A 20867-nucleotide genomic window follows, 5' to 3' on the forward strand; every position below is an offset into this window, starting at 1 on the left:
GTGGAGAGGGGGAGGGCCGGTGGAGAGGGGGAGGGCCGGTGGAGAGGGGGAGGGCCGGTGGAGAGGGGGAGGGTCGGTGGAGAGGGGGAGGGTCGGTGGAGAGGGGGAGGGTCGGTGGAGAGGGGGAGGGTCGGTGGAGAGGGGGAGGGTCGGTGGAGAGGGGGAGGGTCGGTGGAGAGGGGGAGGGTCGGTGGAGAGGGGGGAGAGGGGGAGGGTCGGTGGAGAGGGGCAGGGGTTGGGGGAGGGGGGGAGGGGGAGGGGGGACATATGCAACTTATGATCAGTAAAATTTTAATCATAGAAAAACTTTTGTACACTAATTATGTGACAACAGTACTGGATATGATTTTGAGAAGTTTTTGAATCTCTGTGATTGCAATCACTGCATACAAAGGTACTCTGAGAGTCTCCTAGAAACATCTTTAAGCACGTACCTATAACACCTCAAACTGTGTAACCTGTTGTACAATGCTGTATACCTCTTTTCAACTATTTTTTAAGCATTGCTCGGTTTAAGTAGACATGTCTCACTATCCCAGTGATTCTTGGCAGGTGAAGGCAGAGAAATAGGTGACTTCAGAACCTCTACAAGTGATACAAATTTATTCACAGCGATGTGAAAGGATACAACACAAATTTACAATGCTCACAATTTAGAATGCCCATCACTTGAAGGTGACATCAGCAGGTGGCTGCAATTTGCCTTCACACACATCAAGCTTTTTATGGGAGTTAGCTACCACATGTTGCAGGACTGGCACTGGTATTTGATTAACTTCTTCCCCAGTTTGATCCCTCAGTTCCTGAATGGTGTGTGGTGGGTCACACTGGAAAATCTGAGATTTTTCAAATGAAGAAATGACACACTGAAAGGTCAGGGGATCTCCGAGGCCAACAAATGTTCCCGTTCTCGGAGAGGAGATGATTAGGAAAGATGTTCTGTAGCACATTAATGGAATGCTGCAAGATATGGCATGTGGCCCTATCTTGTTGGAAGAATGTTTTTAAAGGTACACGAAGATCAGAAAGCTATCACACTGTTCAACATTTAGACACGACGTTATGTATTCACAGTAACAGCATTGTCATGATTGTCTTAAAAAAAAAAGAAACCCACACCCTATGATTCCTAACCATGGTATGACACCCACACTACCACTTTCTGACTGTGATGTGGCATATAGTGAAGCATTCCAGAATTTTCACGTGGCCAATATCTAAAAGATTTCAGGATGAAATTTTCACTGTGTAGCAGAGCGTGCACTGGTATGAAACTTCCTGGCAGATTAAAACTGGGTGCCGGACCGAGAGCACTTGCAAAGGTCCCAAGTTTGAGTCTCGGCCCGGCACACAGTTTTAATCTTCTAGGATGTTTCATCTGAAGTTTTGCTCATTAACAAAGCCTGACACTCAAAAATTAGCTTCACTGCTCACCATCAAATTGTCGCACAGGCCTAGGCTGTTGTTGAACAGTTCTAAAAATTCCAGGCAAATGTATAGTCTTTTCGGGAGGTTCTCCGCATTCAGTTTTTGGACACTGTGAATTTTGTTCAGGTGTTATTGCAGTTCTTTGCACAATATTTTCTGTACACAGTGACACAGTATGTCAAGCCACAGAGCACGCTTGCATGCAGAACACATGGGACTTCAGCTGAAGTCTTCTTCCACTCTTGCAACACTCCCTAGTGTTCTCTCGCGTCTTGGGCTTCCATCTCTCTTTCACACCAGATTACACGATTCCTCACAGTTCTGCACTCGCACTTCGACAGCACGTGCCGACAAGACAGGGGAACGATGTGCGAGAACGTAACGATCGCAAAATAAACACTACACGACCACACGCAGCTGTCGTCGTCATCAAAGAAAGTTTTTGCGGCAACAGTGTGTCATTCACCAGTCCACTCGGAGTCAACGGTAAGGAACTGTTGTCCGGACAGCACCACTCCCATTTCCTAATTCCTAGTGTAACACATCATTCCCAGGGTTACCTAATCGCTCACTTCACTGCCCACAGCTATTACCTCCCAAGCGTATCCTAGCCGATCTGCTCGTGCAGCGTAACACGCAGTGCCGTAGCTTGCGAGGCTGGGAGGAGAGCCAGATCTGGTCGGATTGATGACCGTGGGCCGGTACACTGGCCAGTGTGACTGCTGCTGTAAGGCAGTCTCCAGTGCTCATTCACACAAATGCCAGGCTAGACACCAAATTCTGCCTCTGAGAATACGATGCACCAAGATTAAAATAAGACGACACAGAACAATCTTTACACAATTCGCAAACAGGTGACACACACGACTTGCCTCCCGTAGGCTACCTTGATGACTGATTTCAGACAGGCCATCTGGTCACTGAGTTAAATGAACATAAATTTTGTCACATCCTGAAAAAGTGGGAACCCGTACCAGACAGGATAAACACTAGGAAAAAGAGGAAGCACAGCACATCTACCGGTAGTCGAGTCCTTTGGCAGCTAGACATTTGGTGGGAACTATAGTGCTGACAATGCAAAGTTTTGCATTTTTATGGGTCTGTGTGTATTCCGGTAGTCTGTGGGCTGCTGAAGTAGGAGTCAGAATTTCGAGGAACAGAATTACTACTAATATAAAACATATAATTAATGTAGACAAGTAAGCAGTAGAAATGTGATGACAGGAAGAACAATAATTTGTAATTCTGTACTTATACCCTGTTTAATTTTATTTTACTAAAATGGAGTGCCCATGCTAAAAAGTATTTTGTCAATTTTCATAACTGCATCCAATAGCTGTTGGAAATACAACTACAATACTTGTTAATATTGATATCGAAAAGATTTTGCAAAAGAGTACAAGAAACAAACTAAAATTGGAAAGCAATGTGACTCACTACTCTTTATCTAACAATATCATGCAAAATATATATAAAAACAAAGGTTCTGTAACTTACCAACGAGAGTGTTCGTATGTTGATAGAGACTATAAAAAACACACAAACACACACAAATTTCAAGCTTTCACAACCCACGGTTGCTTCATCAGGAAAGAGGGAAGGAGAGGGAAAGACGAAAGGATGTGGGTTTGAAGGGGGAGGGTAAGGAGTCATTCCAATCCCGGCAGCGGAAAGACTTACCTTAGGGGGAAAAAAGGACAGGTATACACTCGTGCGCGCACACATATCCATCCGCACATATACAGACATATGTCTGCCCGTGTCTGTGTGTGTGTGTGTGTGTGTGTGTGTGTGTGTGTGTGTGTGTGCGTGCGCGAGTGTATACCTGTCCGCTCCCGGGATTGGAATGACTCCTTACCCTCTCCCTTAAAACCCACATCCTTTCATCTTTCCCTCTCCTCCCCTTCTTCCTGACCAAGCAACTGTGGGTTGCGAAAGCTTGAAATTTGTGTGTGTGTTTGTGTGGTTCTTATTGTCTCTTTCAACATACCAACGCTTTCATTTGGTAAGTTACAGCATCTTTGTTTTTAGATATATTTTTCTCACGTGGAATGTTTCCCTCTATTATATTAATATCATGTAAAAGACAGATTGCGACTCACCACACACACACACACACACACACACACACACACACACACAAAACCACTGTCTGGCTGCTGAGGCCAGACTGCGAACTGCAGGGCAAGGTGGGAGAAGCAATCTGGGTGGCTGGGTGGTGGGGGTAAGGAGCAGGCTAGGACGGGGAGGGGGAGGGGCAAGGAGAGCAGAGTAGGGGTGGGGGGACAGTAAAATGCTGCTTGTGAGAGTGTACAGGGATAATGTGGGGAGAGAGTAGGGCAGCTAGGAGCAGTTGGGAGGTTAGAGGACTGGGAGGGCAGCAGAAATGGAGAGGAGTACAAAGACTGCGGGTGTGCAGGTGGAATAGAAGGCCGTGTAGTGCCGGAGTGGGAACACGGAAAGAGACATGTGGGTGAAGGACAATGACTAACGGATGTTGAGGCCAGGAGGGTTACGGGAACGTAGAATATACTGCAGGAAGATTTCCCACCCGCACTCTTCAGAAAAGCTACAGTCAGTAGGAAGGATCCGTACGACACAGGCTGTGAAGCAGACAATGAAATGAAGCACATCGTGTCGAGCCTCGTGCTCGGCAACTGGGTGGTGCGGCTGTTTGTCGGCCGCAGTTTAACGACGGCCGTTCGTTCGGACAGACAGCTTGTCAGTTGTCGTGACTGGGTAGATTGAAGCGTAGTGGTTGCAGCTCAGCTTGTAGATTACACAACTTGTTTCACAGGTAGCCCTGCCAGCTTGTGAACCGGCTGGTGTAGGTGGCGGTGGTGGGAGGCTGTACGGGACAGACCTCGCATCTAGGTCTATTATAGGGATACGAGCCACGAGGCGAGGGATTGGGAGCAGGGGTCGTGAAGTTACGGACAAGGATATCGTGTAGGTTCGATGGGCAGCAGAATACCACTGTGGGAGACGTGGGAAGGATCGTGGGTAGGACACACCCACCCCTACCCCTTTTCTTTACCCCCACCACCTAGGCTGCTTCTCTCACGATGAGCTGTAGCTCGCAGTCTGTCCCCGTCAGCCAGAGACGGTGGTTACGTGTTTGAGAGTTGTGTTTGTGTATCTTGTCTAATGTAGAAGGCCTTCTGGCAGTCTTTTTGTTGTGCCTATCTGAGACTCAACATCTCCGCTCTATGGTGAGTGGCACTCTATCCTTTTCATATTATTGTCATTATTCCATCCCGCATTTTACACGGTTTAAAAATTTTGTACGGCAGTCGAAATCACGTCCTGCGAGTGCCTAGTGTAGTGACGGTCAGTAAGGGTGGAGTATATTGAAATATGCTCACTATTTTTATATACTCGAATTTAGCATATTTCGTGACAGTACTCACTTTTCCGTGAAATGTTTACAAGGTGATATTTGTCTTTTTATGTTGGCTTCATTCGTCTAGTGAAAGTATGATTCCACAATGCTGTTTCGTCGGCTGCAGAAATGACCCGATTCAATGCGTTTGCCTCATTTTTGGTGCTTCAAATACCATTTCTTCGAATGTGGTCCCTTCTTGATGTTTATATAAAAAAGTAGTAACATAATTCATTTTTCCTGTTCACATGGAAATTATTATAACGGCAATCTGCACATTGTTCCACTGTTACACACACACCGAGAGTTCACTGCCGGCTGACTACGGTCAAAGACGACTCCAGCGTCAAAGACGTTTTACACGACACACGAGCTTCCACTTCTAACCAGTCTCTTTGATATTCTTCGTCACATCTACTAATATTAATCAATATGCCGTCACTCTCAAACATATAAGCAAATTAGCATAAAATAAGGCAAATTACAATTCATAAAAAAATATTCTGACAAAAATATAAGAAAACATTTACAACCTCCCTCATTAGATTTGGTATCGACAAAATTGGTAGAAAATAACACACCTCCCAGATCCATTACAGTATGTTTGTGCAAGATGTGAATGACACTCATCTGGTTGATCCCATACTCTCAGCAATACGTCTCTTGCCACCGTGAGGACTGATAAGTGTCACAGCCAGAACAGCTTCTCTGTGTGCTCTGCCAGTTGCAATTTTCATATTCGTCTGGGGGTGCCTATACCTGTGTACCATTTTGACAGCATTTCTTTGAAATTCACCACATAAAAGTAACATTTCTAACTTCTCCTAATTGGTGTACATGCCTGAATGCAAGGAATGTTGAAGCAGAAATGACTAGCCAAAAGAATACACATTTCCAGCTAGTTGTGCAGTGCAGTAAATGGTCAAAAGGCTCGAGACAACAAAGTAACCTACACAAAAGCATTTACAATACAACAGCCCAATCCGGCTGACTTGCCTTTCAATTTTAGAATATTTCATGCATTCTTTCATGAGGAGTTTAAACCTCAAAATTTTTGAGCTTTATAACACAGTGCTCATCTTTTCAAGTGCTTTCGGATGCCATTAAAAAAGTATTTCATTCTTCCAGGGATCTTGGGTGTAGTGCTGGAGGCAATCATCAAAGTTTCACAATATTTCAGTGAACGACAGTTCCGCCATCATCAGGTGGTACTAATGGAAGGAGTGATCTGTGACGCACTCCCTATATAGTTATAATAGAGGGAAACATTCCACGTAGGAAAAATATATCTAAAAACAAAGATGTTGTGACTTACCAAATGAAAGTGCTGGCAGGTCGATAGACACACAAACAAACACAAACATACACACAAAATTCAAGCTTTTGCAACAAACTGTTGCCTCATCAGGAAAGAGGGAAGGATAGGGAAAGACGAAAGGATGTGGGTTTTAAGGGAGAGGGTAAGGTGTGTCTGTATATGTGTGGATGGATATGTGTGTGTGTGTGCGCGCGCGAGTGTATACCCGTCCTTTTTTCCCCCTAAGGTAAGTCGTTCCGCTCCCGGGATTGGAATGACACCTTACCCTCTCCCTTAAAACCCACATCCTTTCGTCTTTCCCTCTCCTTCCCTCTTTCCTGATGAGGCAACAGTTTGTTGCGAAAGCTTGAATTTTGTGTGTATGTTTGTGTTTGTTTGTGTGTCTATCGACCTACCAGCACTTTCATTTGGTAAGTCACAACATCTTTGTTTTTAGATATAGCACTATATATATATATATAAATATATATATATATATATATATATATATATAAATATATATATATAGACACACACCTGTGAGTCCAGAGTTCTGACCTCGCAGTTTCTGCGCCAAGCTCAGTCGTGTGGGGACGTGTGGCGGCAGTGATCGGAAGAGCCCCAGTTGTCTGCTGGCCACTGGCCGCATCTCGTCTTGCGTATGGATGTTACGATTTTGTACGATTGAGCTACGTATTGGCTTCAATGCCTTAGTTGGAAATCTGTGTCCTTGTCTACTAAATTATCTGTCATATGTATTTCAATAGCTTCTTTAAAAATGGAATCCCAAAATTTGTTCACATTGGCCAAGACTCATTTGCTGATAATTCCTCGAACATCCATTCTCAATACAATGTTCTGCTATTGCCGACTTGCCGGGTTGCAGTAAGTGGGTGTAACGCTCATGTCCTTTGCAGCGATCTTTGATAGTGCAGATTGTGTGGCCAGTATAGGTTTTCCCTACATTCACACGGGACTTGGTACACCTCCAGTTTTTTTGAAATGCAATCGTCTTTGAAGGACTCTAAAGGGCTAGTAGTTTGGCTGGAGGGTGGAACACTAGCATTATTTTGTATTTTCGCAATAGTCTCCCAATTTTGGAGACTGTTCTCATAATGTCTTTTTTTTTCTGCTTTCGGGATTTTATCATCTGTGGTATTCTTGGGATTCTGCTATTTTTTTGCGAGTGTATTGTGATAGCTAGAGGTGTGTAGTTATAAATCTGTACGAGTCGGCTTCCGATAGACACTGAGCGAGCAAACCGTCGGGTCTACACCGAACTAGAACATTGAGAAACGGAAGTTTGACACCTTGTTTTTTCTCTGTGGTAAATTTGATTTTTCACGGTTGCAGTTACGATGTCCTGAGAACTCCCAGGCTTTTTGGAGTCCGTGTAGCCAAATGAAAACATATCGTGAAAATAACGCAGGAAACGGAGGATTTTTAGTTCCGCAGTTTCCACTGCTAAAGTGCTCCATAAACATATTTGCTATGACCGGTGAGAGATGGCTGCTCCTTGCTACACCATCGATCTGCTTATAGTACTGTCCATTGGAAACAATGTAAGCTGCTGTTAAGACACGTCTGAAAAGCCATGTCAGCTCTGGGTTGAGCATCTTGCTAATAAACTTTCTGGGGAACTAAAGTGAAAAGTGAGACAACACCAAAACTCGCCATATTGTCACCGACGCAAGGCTCAGTGTACCAGCCAGGTGTTTTGCCACAGGGTATGTTGGTGTCTCAATATTGCTCACTATTGGACACACATTTTCCTCGTGTGTTTTGGGCCCACCATTCAGTCGGAGTGACGCAGGAGTACACTGGTGACACGATTTTGCAACGTCATCCTCGGGCACCCGATTTTCTAACAGAACGGAGATACTTTGCTGTGCTTTCTTTGTTGGAACTGCTGCTATTTTCCGGTATGTTGGATCATCCAGGTGTTCAAGCATTTTCCAATCTTAGTCATTGCACTGGAGAACCATGGCTTTGCCCTTATCAGCTGGAAGAACAACAATTTCTTTGTCTACTCTGTAGAGATGGGGGATCCGCTCCTGAACTAATTCATAGAGTTGAATCTTTCAAAGGAGTGAACAATCAGTGATTCAGAAAAAAAGAACGGTAGCTCCAAACGTTTCCCACAGCAGAGAGAGAGAGAGAGAGAGAGAGAGAGAGAGAGAGAGAGAGAGAGAGAGAGAGAGTCGGAGCAGGTCAGCGGGGCCTCTGCCGGTCAGAGCACACAGCACGCCACACAACACAGCCGGCGCCGGCCTCTGCCCTGCTTCTGCCTTGGCTGCCTGCATTGTGCAGTGCCCCATTGGATTTTGTGTTTCACATATGCCGTGCCCCCTCTGTGCTTCCTCTGCCGCGTGCAGTGTCTGGCGCACCTTAACTTCGCATAGCACTCCGTCGGCGATCGTTTCAGTCGCACGTCCTGCCCTCTGGGCGGTTGATGCGAGCAACAGGACAGAGAGCCTCCTAGCGGAGAACATAAGAACTACTTGCAACAACCTGCTCGCAAGAGAACGGACGATTTGGCTCGGAGCGGGTGACTGGTGGCCGCTCACCGCTCCCCCCACCCTCGGAACTCGCCCGCTCAACGCTCACCCCACCGTTCTCGACTCTAGCCAGAGCGTTGAGCAAAGCAACTCAGGTGTCACTCTGCTCTCTGCGGTCTTAGCTCACGCAGTAGTACAGCTCGCGGCTCCACCTGCTTGACTCAGCGCCTCTGCATCGGAGTTCGTCTCTACTGGATATTGTTCTTCGTACTAATACCGCTATGTATATTACATAATTATGTTATGTATACATCCTTTGTTTTTATTTTATTTTTATTTGTTTAAACTGATCAGATTAGGTTCCTGACGGCTCCTCTTACTATAGGATTTTTTATTATGGTCACTCGAATTTACACTTTAATTACGAGCGAACCGATAAACATATAGCAAAAGTGATACACCAATATTTTCCTTGTTTTATTCTGCGGAAGGCTATATGCAGCACTTTGGTCTTACAGTCAAATTTATATATTTTTTTCTTATTGTAGTACGGATTTTGCGATTTTAGGCGTCTTCGGAAGGAAACGTTCACTTTCAAAATATATGGCTTGCGATGTATTTGTACGAGGTTAATGAAATTTTAATACATTATAGCCAAATATATTGTTAATGTAAATCTCAAGTTACAACATTTTCCGATCACCCAAAAAACCACGATAGTGCAAAATAAATCAATAATCAAAAACTTTGTTATATCGTGGAAATTTCAATAAACAATACAAAATTCTTACTCATTATCTGTGTTACTTCAAAATAGGATCAAATAAGATCAAAATACAGGTATAGTACTGGAATAAACCAAGTTTAAAGGGCAAAGTGCCTTCCATTTATTTTCTGTTGTGAATGAGTGGTGAGTCATGAAAAAGAGCTAGTTCATTTCAGGGAGTGAACAGTTCTGATCCAATCTCTGAAAAGAACAGTTTTGCCCATCTCTACTACTCTGAGGATAAGATATGTTTTCTTTTCTGCTCTCGAAATGTCACTGTTCTGAGATATGTACAGTGTGTTACTGCTGTACTCTGCTGAACAAGCGAACACAGTGACGGCTGCAGTCTACATTAAAACTTCAGTTGCGTCGTGCCCTCTGTGACAAACTCCACAACATTAAGGCCGACAGTGTCAAACTCCTTCTCGACACTGCTCGACCCCGTGTTGCTGCTCCCGTTAGTGACAAAATGGTGAAATGTGGGTGGGAGGTCTTCCAGAATCCACCGTACAGCCCGGATCTCGCACCGTCGGACTTTCACCTGTTCGGTCCTGCGGAGAAATTCCTGGCCGGCCGACACTTTGCGACAGATGTGGAAGTGAAATCGGCAGTCTGCAAATGGCCGTGTTTTGACCAAATGGACTTCTGCAAACGGGGCATACTGTAACTGATACCACGATGGAAGAAATGTGTCGAGAACATTGGTGACTATGTAGAAAAGAAGGTAAAAGGTCATTTGTGATTTTTTTTGTTTTGTTACCTTCTAAACTTTACAGTAATAAAATTATTGCGCGTTATTTTCCGGTCTTTCCTCATACAGCCTTCTGTGTAGCTAGTAGCCTACACTCAACTCGTCACCAACTTCCAGAGTTCAAAGTTACATTCATTCAGTGGGAAAAATGATATGCACCGAGGAAATCACAGAGTCCCTCAGACTCGGAGTGCCAGCAGCGTCCGCGACAGAGTTTGCCGCCACTCGGCTGCGTCTACTTACTCAAGACCAAGCCCGGCCTCAGGCCGTGCGGTGTAGACTGAAAGGTCAAGCCGGCATTCGCGAACGTCCGTTTGCTCAGCGTCCGGAACGTCCGCAGCGACAGCATCGGTCCTCCCCCGATGCTGACCTCCGTCTCCACCCAGCCCCTGCAACAGTCACCCGACAGGTCAGCTCCTCCCACTAACACTGGAGAGTACTGTAGTCACGTGAGAAGAATGTCTGCAAGGAGTCAGGTGTGGAATGGTGAAACAGTCCTTCCCTCACTCTGTTATGCCCCACACATGCCTACAGTCAGTGTTATCTGACACCTGAGAAAGATGCCTCTATTAGTAGACTTACTGAGGAGCAATGTCAAAGAAAGTGGAAGTACGAGTTGGGGTACAACGAGGTGATGCACTGCTGTTCTTATTATTTGATCTTGTTACTGAAAAAGTTGTACACCAGATGAAAAGATTAGGAAATGGCATATAGCCCAGTCAGCAAACACCAAAAGAGTTTGAAAAGGGGGAAAAATTCGAGTAATCACAAATTTTTGGTACAGCAGTAGGAGAAAGTACCACCAACAATATAATAAAAATCCTGCACAGTGGGACGTGAGCGTAAGGGTGGGGCATTACAGTCACTTTGTTATGTTTATTTTTAATAACTCGAAAACTGTGGCTCCAAGTGAAAAGGTTTTTAAATAGAAAATTAAACTACATTAAATTTCCTCCGAAAAATCCTATTCATTTTCTCACTTGGACTTGTAGTTTTCTTAGTACCGTGAATGGAAAAATTGATGATTATTAAAATAGTGTTTTAACAGCACAAAATTTGTTTATTTTTAAATGAAGTGTGTTAAGAACGTATATTAAATGTGTGTACCACATCTAAACAAGGTGGAACCGTATAAAGGGATAAAATGTATTCCGGGATGTAACAGAGTGGAGGGGAAAGTTGGAGGATAGATGCATGAAGGAAGGGAGATTGCCAGATTGTGTGTGGCTGTTGAGGGTAACATATCATTTTGGGGAAAGTGATGTGTTATTCCATCTGTCTCTCTAACTGATGAAGGATAGTTGTGACCTCGAACAAGCACTTTTGTTATTTTATTAAGTGTTTGTTTTGGACCGCATATTACGCGGGAAGTTTTGTTTCTTTTGTGCACGTCACGAGAGTGAAATTGGACGTAGATAACCTACAATGCAGGGGTGACGGGGGCTGAATTCCTGTGCATGGAGACACCTGCTCGTTGGAAAAGTTACTCAGTGAAAACGCCGTCCCACCTCAGAGATTTGCTGTGGGCCACAGACCCTCGACGTGAGGGACACCTGTCACTAAGACACTTGTCAAGGGAGACTCATAGAAAACAAACAGAGCTAAATGACAAGGCATTTGTGTTTTGTAATCTTGGTTTAAGCTTCCTATAGTAATTATCCAATAATGGAGGTAAAATCATGTGAGATAAAGAAGCAGCATAAATTTATTTTGTATGTAGTGGCCGGTGTAAGTAATGGCGACCACAAAAACTTGTAGCCTGTGCAGTCCACCTTCATATAATGCCTCAACAACGGTACAGACTTTACATTCCATTGTGCACGTCCCTACTTCATAGGTCTGCAAACTGCACAGCAAGAGGTGTTTCCCTATTCTTCTCACACCACTACATCACAAGAGGCCATTCCAGGGCGTTTCAGAAAGTTATACTGACCCTTTCACAGGGCACCTTATGAATATGCAGAGATGCCTGGGGGTTGTTTATTTTCCACAATTTGAGTTAACACTAAATGGAATAAGATACGAGTTACTAACAAAACGAACACAAGAAACACAATCTACGTAAATCTCTGCACTGCTAGAGGGCAGGCAGCTGTAGCATTCTCCCACCACAAGTGCTGCTCGCTTTTAAGTTCCAGTCCAATTATCTCAGTTTATGTGTGAACCGAGTTGTTAATACAAGTTTTTCAGTCTATAATGATTTCTGTGTCAACTGAGGCTCAGTGTACATAGTCGTACACAAAGTATATTTTGAAAATGGGTGACAAAAGTCACGGGACAGCGATAGGTACATACACAGATTGCAGTAGTATTGCGTACACGGTTTTTGATGTGATTACAGTCACACGACAGAAATTAACAGACTTTGAAAGCAGAATTGTAGTTGGAGGTAGACGCACGGGACATTCCATTTGGGAAATCACCACGAAATTCAATAGTCCGAGATCCACTGTGTCGAGAGTGTGCGGAGCATACCAAATTTCAGGCATTATCTCTCCCCACAGATAATGCACTTAACGACCGAGAGCAGTGGCGTTTGCATAGAGTTGTCAGCAATAACAGGCAAGAAATAATGTGTGAATCAATTACGACAAATGGCTCAAATGGGTCTCAGTACTATGCGACTTAACTTCTGACGTTATCAGTCGCCTAGAACTTAGAACTAATTAAACCTAACTAACCTAAGGACATCACACACATCCATGCCCGAGGCAGGATTCGAACCTGCGACCGTAGCGGTTGCTCGGTTCCAGACTAATTATGACAAATATATCCATTAAAACAGCAGGGCGAAATTTGGTGTTAATAGACTATGGCAGCAGATAACTGACAAGAATGTCCTTGCTAACAGCATGACATCACCCGTAACGCCTGTTCTGTGCTTGCGACCACAGCAGTTTGACCCCAAATGACTGGAAAACAGCAGCCCAATTAGATGAGCCCAGATTTCAATTGATAAGAACTGATGGTAGGGTTTGAGTGTGGCACAGACCCTGTGAAGCCATGGACCCAGGTTGTGAACAAGGCACTGTGCAAGCTGGTGATTGCTCTATAATGGTGTGGGCTGTCTCTGCATGGAATGGACTCCTTTGGTCCAACTGACTGGAAATGTACACAGATTGAGACCACTTGTGGCCATTCAAGGACTTCACATTCCCAAACACAATGGAATTTTTTATTGATGAAAATGCACCATGTCACTGACCTCAATTCATTGTGAATGGTTTGAAAAACATTCTGGGCAATGTGAATGAACGACTCGGTCGCCTAGATCGTCTGACACGGATCCCGTCGAACATTTACGGGATACAATCGACAGGTCAGTTCGTGCACAAAATCCTGCACTAGTATCACTCCTACTTCTACACTCTGCAAACGACCGTGAAGTGCATGGCAGAGGGTATGTTCTATTATTAAGGTTTCTTCCCGTTTCATTCATGTAAGGAGTGTGGGAAGAATGATTGTTGAATGCCTCTGCGTGTGCTATAATTATTCTAATCTTGTACTCACAATCCCTATGTAAACGATACGTAGGAGATTGCTGTATATTCCTACAGTTATTATTTAAAGCCTATTCTTTAAACTTTCTTAGTAGACTTTCCCATTACGGATGTCTATTGAGGCAGCATAGCTAAATATGTCTGCAGAGGACTTCTAACGACTTGTTGAGTCTGTGCCATGTCAAGCTGCTTCACTGTGCTGGACAAACGTAGGTCTGACACGATGTTAGGCAGTATCCCTCAACTTCTGTCATCCAGACATATTCCATAAACTGGAGTCACTACTGTTATGCACACGTTGTCAGAGTTAGACTATGATGGACACTGTATTGTCTTTATTGATAATAAATGTGGGAAAAGTCGCATTTGTTAAAAAATGGCTGTGAGCACTATGGAGAAGAAATTAAAACGTTAAGGTTCGCCGATGACATCGTAATTGTCAGAGACAGCAAAGGACTTGGAAGAGCAGCTGAACGGAATGGACAGTGTCTTGAAAGGAGGATATAAGATGAACATCAACAAAAGCAAAACGAGGATAATGGAATGTAGTCGAATTAAGTCGGGTGATGCTGAGGGAATTAGATTAGGAAATGAGACACTTAAAGTAGTAAAGGAGTTTTGCTATTTGGGGAGCAAAATAACTGATGACTGTCGAAGTAGAGAGGATATAAAATGTAGACTGGCAATGGCAAAGAAAGTGTTTCTGAAGAAGAGAAATTTGTTAACATCGAGTATAGATTTAAGTGTCAGGAAGTCGTTTCTGAAAGTATTTGTATGAAGTGTAGCCACGTATGGAAGTGAAACGTGGATGATAAATAGTTTGGACAAGAAGAGAATAGAAGCTTTCGAAATGTGGTGCTAGAGAAGAATGTTAAAAATTAGGTGGGTAGATCACGTAACTAATGAAGAGGTATTGAACAGAATTGGGGAGAAGAGGAGTTTGTGGCACAACTTGACAAGAAGAAGGGACCGGTTGGTAGGACATGTTTTGAGGCATCAAGGGATCACAAATTTAGCATTGGAGGGCAGTGTGGAGGGTAAAAATCAGAGGGAGACCAAGAGCTGAATACACTAAGCAGATTCAGAAGGATGTAGGTTGCAGTAAGTACTGGGAGATGAAGAAGCTTGCACAGGATAGAGTAGCATGGAGAGCTGCATCAAACCAGTCTCAGGACTGAAGACCACAACAACAACGCGAGCACTATGGGACTTAACATCTGAGGTCATCAGTCCCCTAGAACTTAAAACTACGTAAACCTAACTAACCTAAGGACATCACACACGTCCTTGACCGAAGCACGATTCGAACCTGCGACCATAGTAGCAGTGCGTTTCCGGACTGAAGCGCCTAGAAACACTCGGCCACAGCAGCCGGCTCACATTTGTTAAAAGTTGCCTGGTGTACATTATTGGAATATTTCCCATAATACCCGTTCTTCAGCTATTTGAAGATATTTCTCCTATGAGACTGAGTGCAGAATAAGTTTTCAAAAGTAGACAACTAGACAAACACAGACACGGAGGTGGGAATATATTCCTTCGGAACTGTAAGGTACGCAAGATAATAACGGCCACAGGTCTCCGAAGTGCAGTGGCGGGCATCGAGACGGACCTGTCGGACAGCAGGTGGCGGCACGTCGCGCCCACCGTGCCCTGCCCCGTGCCGTTGTGCATCGCCAGCTGCCCCGACAGCGTCACCGTGTCCCGCAGCGTGATCGGCGCCTCCGTCGACTGCGAGAAGCTCATTCCCGACACCTCCACCATGGGGAACCAACCTGGCTCTCTGCAACAGACGGGTAACATTTCTGGCAGTGTACAAAATAAATTCTGCATCGTACTTAATGTACTGAGATGATATCTAAATATACAACAGGCTGGTGTAAATCGGATTGTTTTACATATCAGCTGTTATGATTGTTGGGAATGATACTCCTAAAAAAAAAACCACTCCATCGTCAGCATCGTCTCAGGCCACAAGTGGCCCATCGGGACCATCTGACCACCGTGTCATCCTCAGTTATGGATGCGGATAGGAGTGGCGTGTGGTCAGCACCCCGCTCTCTCGGTCGTTACGACGGTTTTCTTTGACCGGAGCGGCTACTATTCGGTCGAGTAGCTCCTCAGTTGGCATCACGAGGCCGAGTGCACTCCGAAAAATGGCAACAGCTCACGGCGGCCCGGACGGTCACCCGTCCGAGTGCCGGCCATGCCTGACAGCGCTTAACTTCGGTGATCTGACGTGAAACCGGTATAGCCACTGTGGCGATCCGTTGCCTTTAGTCCTCGAAACAGTCTTCTAAATGTACAGCAACATCACATTCTTTACAATGCTATGCACTTTCACTTCTTTCTCCTCTCAAATCACAAACAACACACTTCTCTGTGACTTTTTTATTCTCATTTGGGAGTATGTGCATTGTGAAATGAGCCCACATTTTTGCCTGAAGTCTGACAGGGATGGTACTCACTGATGGTTACCCACGAACACAGTACCCAGGTAACTGTGCAGAATGTTGTATCAGTTGCTGTGCAGCATTTGTCCTGAAGTCAGTGGAACAAGTTTTTTTTTCTTCCACTAACCTCGTGACCACAATGCAGGAGTTGAAAAAGCACGAACACCACGAAGATCAAAAATCAATCTATATAAGTAACACAAATTATGTCCCTATCTCATCTGGTGTAGCTCAAATCACACATCACCATCTTTTAGTTCTCTTTTGTCTTTTGCTCAACTGTTTTATCACGTAAGCATTTGTCTAATTGCATAGTCCAAACAATGGGCCCATATATTCTTAGTTCACATGCTACCCCTGATTTATATTTGTTTAACAAATTTTCACAAAACTCACTGTAAACAATGGAGGAAAAGATAAAATTATCATCAAGCTTTTACTGTCCCATTCACTTTGCTGTCTATGTTGCACTTCAAACACATTTCAAATGGGCCAGTGCACAATCATCGTTTTTTAGGGCTCAGATTTTATAGATAAATGTGTGTTTTTTTTTTCCTTTTCTGCAAATACATATCAGAAACATTTTTTCTGCAATTACATAAATTTCTGTTCTTCAGAATGTCACTGTCAGGAATTAAAACACGATGAGCTGACTTTGAAGAAATGTTTTCTGCTTACTGCCAAGAAATGACAACTACGAACTACATGATGACTGCATGATTATCTAATAAAGCAATGCAAGTTTGACAATGTTTTACTGTTAATAAACAGATCCTGCATCATTTGTCATGAACAACACTAAGATGAATCTCACAATGTATTGTAATTCAAATGGTTCAAATGGCTCTGAGCACTATGGGACTTAACATCTGTGGTCATCAGTCCCCTAGAACTTAGAACTACTTAAACCTAACTAACCTAAGGACATCACACACATCCACGCCCAAGGCAGGATTCGAACCTGCAACCATAGTAGCGGTCACGCGGTTCCAAACTGAAGCGCCTAGAACCGCACGGCCACATCGGCTATTGTAATTCTTTAGCAATCAGTGACGCATAGGATAAACTGCATTTGAGTACTACATATTATTTAGATTCACATAAATAAACTGAATTATAAATAAATATTTTTATTACATACTCCAAGTATTTTTAAAACATAAAAATAAATAATTTCCTGATTTTTAAGTACTAAATATCCAAGTCCCACTCATTATTGTCACTTTTGCTACTACTTTCAGAACTAGTTTCACTTTGGACGAATGCTTGTGGTTTTTCAGAATGTGAATATCCAAAAGATAAATCACTTACTTCATTATCACTATGGAAAACACAATCAACAATCCCTGTAAGCATAGTTTTGTATGGTAAAAGTATAAATACGAATTCCACCAAATACAGCACTGTAGCTTCCGAAGTACTGAAATCGAGATTGTGAGGTGCTTTTGCCTGTAAATCATAGCTCATGTCACGTGATCTCACCAGCTGACGATAGCAGATAGTCAGGGCATAGGACGTGATGTAGTGGGCCAATAGCAATAGCACTGTCAAGTAGCGCAAAAAAAAAATTAGAAAAAGTTAATGGTTTAAATTCATATAGGATCAATCCATATGAAGTGGTCCAGTGATAGTTGCTTGACCATTTTTAAATATTTCAATTTTTTTATGTGTGATTGCCCTATATTTGAGAAATTCAAAACAGTTTTTAAAATAATTTACCTTGCAGCTTTACTGGATGACGGCCATTTTTATTTCTACACGCGCGATGATTCTTCAGTCTGGAGACATTAGCGAAAATTTGAATATCTCTGCACTGGGTTAAGTTACAACATTGCAATTGACGTCATTGTTTTTTTAGAAAAGTGTCCTTTAAAATATTGTCTATTACACAACATAACCTAAATTCAAAAATAACCAGTCAAAATGACCTCCAAAGTTTGGTATCCAAATTTTCAAAAATAAATTATTTAGGCCCGAAAATAACAAACAAGGAGTGATTTATGAGAATCTATTTTTCCTATAGTTAGGTATCATACACTACTAGCCTCATATAGAGCAAGAACACTTAAAAATGTTTCCTTAATTTTTTATACGTTTTTGAAATTTGAAAATTTTAATTTTTTGTAAAGTTTGAAGTTAGTTATCTCAGGTGGGACAAAATATAAGAAACATGATTTTGCACAGTTTGTACACCTATATGATAGCAATGTACTGTAAAAATTTCAACATTGATATGTGACTGAACAAAGATAAGAACTTTTGAAAATGAAGAAATAATTCATATCACTCTACAACTGATCTTGTGGCTGTTGCCTATTTAAATAGTTTATTGTTTCATTGTAATAAAATTTAATTGTGACATGTATTTAGTTAACACTATCACCCAATATTCATTTAGTTTATTTATTTTTAATAATGAAATATTAAACAATGGGAGCTTTTGCTTTTGTTCTATGGTAATAAAAATGCCCATTTACGTTTAGGTTTATTGCCAATAAAGAAGTACATTATTGGTGGGTGTGGCATTGTAGAAGTACATTATTGCTGGATGTGGCATTGATGTAGTCAGTCTGTTCTGACATTTCTGTTGGAGTGGATGTACATACTTCATTGAGAGTGTAGAAGGTGTTATGAGCTTTGTTCAGTGTGTAATTTGTAATTACTTTTGAGAGACTAACTGTAATGCAATAATATGGATGAACAGTGCTCTGTTGGACAGATAGCAAGTGAAGTGTGTCACAAAACAGTTTATGGTTCTGTTCCAAAAAACTTGAAAAATATCAATGACTTTGATGAAGTTAGACAAATTTTGTTTAAATTTCGAGTATGTTCTTCTGCAACATCAGTGTGTGAGAATCATGAGAAAAAATACAGTCTGAAGTACAACCACATTTTTGGAAGTAAGTGCTGTGATCCACTTAAAGTTCATAAAAAGCCTATTACTAAAAGTTTGAGGAAAATAAAACTTGAACATTTGTCCTTGTTATGTGAGAGTGAAACAGCTACCCAAGTGAAATATAATGTGGTTCCTGGAAATTCCCTGTGCCCAAATTGTTACTGAAAAATATTTGTTGTGAATCCAGAACCAGAATCATGTAACCTAGTTAATGACATTTATAGTCCTAATGAGGAAGCTGTTAACATACTGGATTTTGCTTGTTCTAAGTTAGATGTACCTCCTGCTTCGAAAATAATAAAATTAAGTAGCAGAAAAAGAAAAGAGCTATTGAAAATAAGGTACAATAAATTTCAGACAAAATAAAAAAAAGACTTGGAATCATGCTTTAATAATACAGATACCATTATTATTTCTAAAGAAGAAGAAAAGCTACCACCAGCATCATTTGACACCGTATATTTGAGCTTAATAGAGAAATTAATAATTAAATGTTCAGTGATATCTAAAGAGGAAATAGTTAAAATTTTAAGTTTGCTCCCTGACTCATGGTCAAGAGAAAATATAGTTCATGAATTCAACGTTTCTCATCGTTTGGTTAAACTAACCTGAAAATTAGTGAAAGAGCAAGGATTTCTTCCAGTTATAGGAAAGTGTATACACCTAACTTATCATCTATTAGCTACAAATTTATCTCCACACATTCATGTACTTGAGCACGCATTCCCGATCTGAGCTTGTCGTATGACATAAATAAAATGCAACTTCATGTGACTGCAGCTCATCATTTGATGCAACTGGCTTAAGTAGCCCATATATGGTGAACATTCTTGAGTGGCACTACTGACTTTCTCCATTGACTGTTCAATAAAAATGTATAATAATATCTTGCAGTATCTATCTGGTTCATTAGGTCAGACGAATGAAACATTGCTGCTGTGGTAATTGCTCTACTTTAATGCAAAAATATTACGGTGGGTGTAAAATCAGCATCAAAAGCTGTGTTTAAAGAACATCTTCTCCTGGAGCCGCAGAGTGGTGCTGTGTGTATTTAGTGAACAACATCTCACAAAAATAGTTCTTAATTTCTCGTCTGACCTTTCTTCTTACCTTGAACTCATTTTAGCAGATAAAAACACAACAGAAAAAACAAAATTAAGCCCACTGATGTGAACGAATGGCAACGATATTGCCAATACTACGCGCAAACAGTACCACAATTTCCAACATTTTCGATCTGCTCAATACTAATGCACATTGTCTCAACCTAATTAGCACACATCCATTATTATTGTACATCCAGCATTTGCAATAATGCTGATTGGCCAGAGGTCACTCTGAGGTCAATTCAAATGGGACAACAACCAAACAGAATGATAGACAACATTATGGTCAAGCAGTAGCATGTTTACATTCTTATTTTTTCCTTTTGGTTTGGTTCTTGTAAATATCATATACAGTATAACCTTTATAACACAACTCTGAAGCTACCGTGAATCAAGAGTTCGTGTTAAGTGAAAAACATAGATTTTAATTTGTATACATGTACAGTAGTACAGTAATGCATAATACACTACAGTATCAATTACTTTACATTAGTGTCAGGCTCTTTGTATAAGCAGATTGGTAATTAGCTCAATCGAGATGTTAGGTTGTAAAACTACAAGTACTCACAAATAACACTATTTGGTTGGAAAAAATTTAAGTATGGTTCGTTGACATTTGCAGGAACAAAAATATCTTGTAATTTCACAACCACTTGTAACCATAGCATCTGTAAACCCAACAGTGATGTCATATGTTGAAGCAAATCATTCTAAACAGTCCAAAGGTGAAAATATCTCCTGAAGGGTAGATGGGATGGTATCTGTGTTCTCCTCCTCACTTTCTTCTGAT

At 42.0% G+C, this 20867-nt stretch overlaps 1 protein-coding gene across 1 annotated transcript in view; it reads right to left on the bottom strand.

The window, feature by feature from the left end:
- Positions 1-20867, bottom strand: part of LOC126426852 (dnaJ homolog subfamily C member 11) — a 133899-nt gene that overhangs the window by 63552 nt on the left and 49480 nt on the right. Inside the window, exons 5-6 of the mRNA XM_050088873.1 lie at positions 15235-15405; positions 10366-10511 (exon numbers count right to left, since the gene is read on the bottom strand). Coding sequence (XP_049944830.1) covers positions 10366-10511; positions 15235-15405 — 317 coding nt within the window. The remainder of the gene's footprint in view (positions 1-10365; positions 10512-15234; positions 15406-20867) is intronic.

The sequence above is a fragment of the Schistocerca serialis genome, chromosome 11 (genome assembly GCF_023864345.2).
Source record: "Schistocerca serialis cubense isolate TAMUIC-IGC-003099 chromosome 11, iqSchSeri2.2, whole genome shotgun sequence".
NCBI lineage: Eukaryota > Metazoa > Arthropoda > Insecta > Orthoptera > Acrididae > Schistocerca > Schistocerca serialis.